Source organism: Otolemur garnettii, unplaced genomic scaffold, assembly GCF_000181295.1.
Source record: "Otolemur garnettii isolate 467f Iridium unplaced genomic scaffold, OtoGar3 scaffold00013, whole genome shotgun sequence".
In the NCBI taxonomy this organism is placed as follows: domain Eukaryota; kingdom Metazoa; phylum Chordata; class Mammalia; order Primates; family Galagidae; genus Otolemur; species Otolemur garnettii.
In genome coordinates, this window is record NW_003852408.1 from 14143711 (window position 1) to 14150484 (window position 6774).

General features: G+C 46.8%; 1 protein-coding gene across 2 annotated transcripts in view; it reads right to left on the reverse strand.

Moving 5' to 3' along the window:
• Positions 1 to 864: 864 nt before the first annotated feature.
• The window catches only part of ARPC2 (actin related protein 2/3 complex subunit 2), a 38459-nt gene continuing 32549 nt past the window's right edge, over positions 865 to 6774 (reverse strand). For both annotated transcript variants that reach the window (XM_012802195.1, XM_023510301.1), the window contains exons 9-11: positions 5688 to 5788; positions 5260 to 5360; positions 865 to 1316 (exon numbers count right to left, since the gene is read on the reverse strand). In XM_012802195.1, coding sequence (XP_012657649.1) covers positions 1292 to 1316; positions 5260 to 5360; positions 5688 to 5788 — 227 coding nt within the window. In that variant the 3' untranslated portion in view covers positions 865 to 1291. The remainder of the gene's footprint in view (positions 1317 to 5259; positions 5361 to 5687; positions 5789 to 6774) is intronic.

A 6774-nucleotide genomic window follows, 5' to 3' on the forward strand; every position in this document is an offset into this window, starting at 1 on the left:
TCCCGCCTCAGCCTCCGAAGTAGCTGGGACCACAGGTGCCCGCCGCAACGCCAGGCTATTTTTTGGTTGCAGCCATCACTGTTGTTGGGTGGGTCTGGGCTGGATTCAAACCTACCACCTTAGGTGTATGTGTCTGGCGCCTTAGCCACTTGAGCCACAGGTGCTGAGCCTCAAGCAATTCTCTTGTCTCAGCCTAAGTAGCTGGGACTACAGGCACCCGCTACAACACCTGGCTATTTTTAGAGATGAGGTCTTGCTCTGGCTCAGGCTGTTCTCAAACCCAGGAGCTCAGACAGTCCACCTGCGAGCTCAGCCTCAGCCTCCCAAGTGCTGTGAGCCACTGCACCCAAGCCCAAGAACACTTTCTGAACCAATTTTATTTCAGAGGTTAGTGTCCTGCTTGGAGACACCATGCTCTGCTAGGCTCTGTACTACTAGGCAAACATCTCCTTGGGTGCTGGTCTTCTGAGCTTTTAAGAAAAACTGTGGCCAGTTTGCATCAGATTCACACCTAAATACTTGTCAATATCCTGCAGAAATCACACACATGGAGTGGCACATTTGGGGAAATGCTATACATTATCCATGATAAAGTAATCAACCAGAAAACACCTTAATTTGCCTGTCACTAAGGGGCTTCTTGGCCACTCAGGAGGAGCCAGGCAGTCCAAAGCATATTCAAATTTACTTATAGCTCACTGGCAGTCATTCTCTCCTCTAGGGGAGGTAAGGATCTACATCTCATGGGTTCTTGTATCTAAGATTTTCCAGCTCAGGTCTGCAGGTTCAAGGGCAATACAGGTCTATTCTTCCCTCCTCCTCTCTCTTTGGACTCACAGTCCAGAAACCCAGCAGATTCTCATGTAAGATAGAAAGATTTTCTTTATTAATGACCCCAACCATATTTCTTTAGATACAGGAGTTTTGAACTCAAATACTTAGAAGAAAACAAGTTAAGATTGCATTATCCTGCAACTCATTACCAGTAACATATTGCAAAGCAAAACAGCTTGGAAAATAGGGTAGAAGGGAAGTGGAGTGAGGGAGGGAAGATAAAGAAAAGGAATAAGTTGATCAAGTGGAATTTTTTTTTTTTTAATTCTTGGGAACTATGAAGTCCTTGCAAGCACAGCTCATTTCTGCAGATTATTTTCCAAACGTGTACAAAATGGAACCAAAATGGAGAATCCCTTAAGAACCTGAAGAGGTGCAACATTAAAAGCTACGATTATCCAGTAGCAAGTGTTCCAGCCTTCAGCTGCCAGCCGCTTCCTCCTCTTATTCCCAAGAGTTAGCGGGATGAAAACGTCTTCCCCCTAGGAAAAGGAGAAATAAGTGAGAAGGCCAGTCTTTGCCTGACCTTTCCTCCCGCCCCACACTTCTGGACTAGATAGAATCCCTAAGAGACACCAAAGAAGTGAAGTGCTAGATTCCTTAGGCAGAGGTGCTGGAACCACAAAGCATGGGGCTAAGACACAGTTTTCACAGAATGGTTTCATCACCTTTTCCTTCCTATTGAATACTTTGGGGTACCAGGGAATATCTGTGTTAAAACTATAAAGACATTAAATGGACTATGTTAGACAGCAGAATCACTCATTTCTGGATGGCTAGATGTACTTGAATTTCATACTGGACTCAAGTGTCTACCTTTCAGGGTTCCCAGAGAATAGTTCCTTATCTTTCACCATGGGGACAAGAAGTTCAAAGCAGGCTTGGCGCCCATAGCACAGCGGTTACAGCGCAGGCCACATGCACTGAGGCTGGTGGGTTTGAACCCAGTCAAGGCCAGCTAAACAATGACAACTGCAACAACAACAACAAAATATCTGGGTGTTGTGGCGGGTGCCTGTAGTCCCAGCTACTTGGGAGGCTGAGGCAAGAAAATCACTTGAGCCCAAGAGTTTGAGGTTGCTGTGAGCTGTGACACCATGGCACTCTACCAAGGGTGACACAGTGAGACTGTCTCAAAAAAAAAAAAGTTCAAAGCAATCCTCAAAACTTCCAAGGTTAATGGTATTTCTGCTATCATGTACTGACTACAGAACACATTATGTGGTTCTAGGCTCCTGAGTTGAGGTGTCCTGTTCTACCCAGATTTCTCTAGAAGAGCCAGCTGGTTCTCAAAGACAGCTGATAACTAGTACCTAAGGATATGTTGTAAAACAGCCTGGAAGCTCAAGCTGAGAACTATAGGCAACTGGGGTAAAAACAATACCACCACACACATACACCCAAACAAAAAAATAAACAAGGATTCTATATTTTTCCTGCTCTGAATGTCTCACCCACTCCAAAATGAAGGCACAGTTTACCCTTGTCCCCAAATGAAAAGCTCATGGTGTTCACTTCTGGGCAGCACACTGTCAGCTTCAGATTCAGGGCCCTATTTCTCACAGCAGGCCCACCACATTTCTCCTATCCACACTTCTGCAAACTTCCTACTTTGTTGTATGGAGGTCCCAGTTTCTCCAGCTCACAGTCAAGCCACACCTAACTCTTATCCACCATTAGTAACATGATCTGGTTTTCAGGGAGGACGTAGTTGTCTGTGTTCCATGTTCCCTTTCTGCAGCCCAACTCTGCCAAAGAGAGGTCACAGAACAGAGGAAGGCAGAGCTGCTCTTTTAAGTCCCAGGAAGGAGATTTATGGACAATTTGTTGTTCTTCTTCTTTTTGTTAAGACAGAGTCTCACTTTGTTGCCTTGGTAGCATGCTATGGTGTTACAGCTCACAGCAACCTCAAACTCTTGGGCTTAAGTGATTCTCTTGCCTCAGCCTCCCTGGTAGCTAGGACTACAGGCATTTGCCATAGCGCCTGGCTATTTTTTTTAGAGATGGGGTCTCACTCTAGCTCAGGTTGGTCTCAAACTCCTGAGTTCAGGCAATCCACATGCCTAGCTTTCCAGAGTGCTAGGATTACAGGAGTGAGCCACAGCACCCAGCCTACAATTTGTTCATTTTAATATTCATCCTTTCCCAGGTCCTTCAGCAGGACAGGCAGCCATCCTTGCCCCTCTAAAACTGCATTCGCTTTGCAGCAAACCCCAGAATTGGCTGCTTGGTGGGCTCTCCTGAATGGATACACAGTTATCAGAGCTGAAGGTAACACAGGCAGCCTTAGGAACTGTTCTAATATACAGCCTTCCAGTCTATTTGTGACAGGCTTCCCAGGTCACCCGGCTGTCTCAGCTTGGTGCCCGTAGCTCAGTGAGTAGGGCACCGGCCACATACACCTGAAGGTGGGAGGTTCAAGCCTGCTAAACAAAAATGACAACTGCAACAAAAAATAGCTGGGTGTTGTGGCAGGCACCTGTAGTCCCAGCTACTTGGGAGGCTCAGGCAAGAGAATTGCATGAACTCAAGAGTTTGAGGTTGCTGTGAGCTGTGATGCCACAGCACTCTACCGAGGGCTATACAGTGAGACTCTGTCTCAGAAAAAAAAAAAAAAGAAAGAAATAGAAAAAGAAAATGGCTGTCTCACACTTGAGGTCACTAAAATGCTGCTGGTGAGAAAAGCACACCGTGGAGGATAAGAAGGGAAAAGGGAAATAGTAGGCAGGAAGATGGAGACCAGGTTCTGGGTGGGCAGGAATACCTGTGTCCAAGGATACACCCCTCTCACCTGCCCAACCCACCCTGTTGGCCACTTTGCCCAGGTTAGGATCTGCCAAGAAGCTGCACAGTAGCAGAAACGTACCACTATTTCATTGCAGGGCATTCTAATATCTCTCTCTGAGCAGAGGATCTATTTAGACTGAATACCATTCTTTCAGCTCTGGATGGCAGGCACAAAACTGCCACAAAGTCTCTGCCTAAAGAAGTGAGGGGGGTCAGGAGTGGTGGCTCATGCCTATAATCCCAGCACTCTGGGAGGCCCAGGTGGGTGGACTGCTTGAGCTCAGGAGTTCAAGATCAGCCTGAACAAGACCCTGTCTCTAAAAAAAAACAACAAATAGCTGGGCATTGTGGCAGGTGCCTGTAGTCCCAAGTTACTCAGGAGGCTGAGGCAAGAGGATTGCTTGAGTCCAAGAGTTTCAGGTTGATGGCCATGGCATTCTACCAGGGCAAGAAAGTGAGACTGCCTCAAAAAAAGAAAATAAATAAATAAATAAGTCAGGGATGATTTATGTAAAAGTCTGATGTTTCTGGGACTGAAAGCCCTCACCTAATGCTTAGGTACTCTCATCCTTTCAAATAGCAGCAGAAACTAACTTTGGTAGAAGCCGCCTCACATAACAGGCAAAGGAGAGTGATGCAGTCTTGCTCTAGTTCATGACTCACCCACCCAAGGTACTGAGTGTTGGCAAATATGCTGGGAGGCTTAGTTTACCTCAATTCCTTTAGGTCAAAAGGCACACAAGATAGTAGATAAGCACATATGGCCTTATGCTATAAGCAGGATTGCCTAAATTTCACGAGAAGGGGAACCATGATCTGGCACTTTGTACAAAGACATAGCCCTCTAGGCTCTAGGTCATGCTGGCCTCTCTGGCACTCACAGCTGTACACCACTCAGAGCTCTACTTAGCATTTCCATCCCTGATAAAGACCCTTCTCTCCATGCAAACTTTTAGCCGAGAAGATGACAAGGAAAAAGAACACTCAATGGGTGGGTCCAGGCTTATTTACTCAACTAAATATCCTAAGTATTAATACTTTAGCTCAGTATCTCTAAAAGACCAACCTCTTTTCTTTTTTTTTGAGACAGAGCCTCAAGCTGTTGCCCTGGGTAGAGTGCCGGTGGCATCATAGCTCACAGCAACCTCCAACTCCTGGGCTCAAGCAATTCTCCTGCCTCAGCCTCCCAAGTAGCTGGGACTACAGGCACCCACCACAACGCCTAGCTATTTTTTGGTTGCAGTCGGCATTGTTGTTGGGCAGGCCCAGGCTGGATTCGAACCCGTCAACTTAGGTGTATGTGGCTAGCACCTTAGCTGCTTGAGCCACAGGCGCCACACCTAGAAGACCAACCTCTTAACTCAGGCCCAAAGAGATCATAGCTTCTTGGTAAAAAGGTCCCCTTGCTTTTTTCCTAGCTGCAGCTGTGACAGCTCACAGATATGGAAAAAGGGAAACCTACCCTGGCATGTTCAGGAGTGAAAAACCTGTTAATCCCAACTCAGTCCATCTGTCCAGCCCTGCTGACCTCACTGTAGCTACTATCAGATACCTGAAGGACCACCAGGCCACCAACACCCACTACTTTCTTCTTGGTAGGAGAGGTAGGTAGTCCCACCATGGTACTGCCCTACTTACGTGATTGTTTTCATTTCTTTTTTCTCGGCATCTGGGCGTGCACGGTTCAGCACCTTGAGGAAATCAGATGTTTTTGCCCGCATACGTGTGTGAATATAGGCCTGGGAACAGACACAACAAATACTGAAGCAGAGTCATGTTGCAGAAAGACAGCTTTGGTTTTATTAGGGGACACCACCAGGAAAGTATGGGAACAGATGCTTTGGGACTGAAATAGCAGGAAGGTGAACAATTTGGAGATAGATTTCTCTCTGCTACTGGGAGGGGTGGAAGAAAGTGGCTCAATGAAGAGAGGCCACAACTGCCTAAAGCCTCTACAACTACCACTTAAGAGTCAGATCCATAGCCTGAACTACAGAACAACTTTTGTTAGGAGCTCTGATGGAAAGGTAGACCCAGAGCATAGGACTGAGCTGCAGGGCTCTCACCTTAGAGCACTTGATGTGGTAGTGCAGGTAGTCCCGGAACGTGTGGATCAGGTTGATGGTGTTGTCTCGAGCGTTGGCATTGGTGTGGCGAGGGAACAGCACTGAGGGTGGGAACACAAGGTGTCAAGGTGTAAACACCAAAGAGTCAGGAAGAAGAGCAGCCTACACTGAACCTCATTCACTTTGTGCTTAAGTAGAATTCACTTGTTTCACTACTCCTAGGCTCCATTAGGGTTTTGATAAGACTAGGAAGGGATAACAGCATACCTAGGGATGTGCCAATGAGTGCAAACAGAGGAGCCCATGATGAAAAAACCAGGGTTTGACTCTGGCCACTCATTCCAGGCCTGGATTCTATGGCTGTGCACTCTGAAATTGATCCCCTGTCTGTCACACAGCTATTAGCTTGTTTCTGTAGCTCTGCAGACTCCAGGGTGGCATCAACTGGTTATCTGAGAAATAGTTTACCTAAGAAATCAGATTAGGAAATAAAGCTGCCTATCCTGGATCGTTGGTGCTAAAATACAACAAGGTAAGCCTTCATAGAAACGAGATGCCAGGAGAAACTACAACTTTGGAGCTTAAGTGATTCTCTTGCCTCAGCCTCCCAAGTAACTGGGAATATAAGCGTGCACCACAATGCCCAACTGTTTTTTTTTGTTGTTTGTTGTCATTGTTGTTTTAGTGGGCCCTGGCTGAGTTCGAACCCCGACCCCACCAGCCCTGGTGCATGTGGCCGGTGCCCTAACCACTGAACTACAGGCACCAAGCCAGAATAGCAAGGTCCATCCTGTGGACCTGCCACACGGAGATCTGTGTAGTTACTGCTTGGTCCTTTGCACTGGAGCATACTTGCACCCTTCTCCCTCTGGTGTTTTGGAATCCTTTATCTTCTGTACCTCCTCTACTCAACTGGACTCACTATCTGCAAAATCTCCTGAGGTATCGAAAGTTTTGCCCAAGTGAAAAGAAATGCCTTCTAATGGCTCAGCGCCTATGGCTCAAGTGGCTAAGGTGCCAGCCACATAAACCTAAGGTGGTGGGTTCAAATCCAGCCTGGGCCCGCCAAACAATGATGGCTGCAACC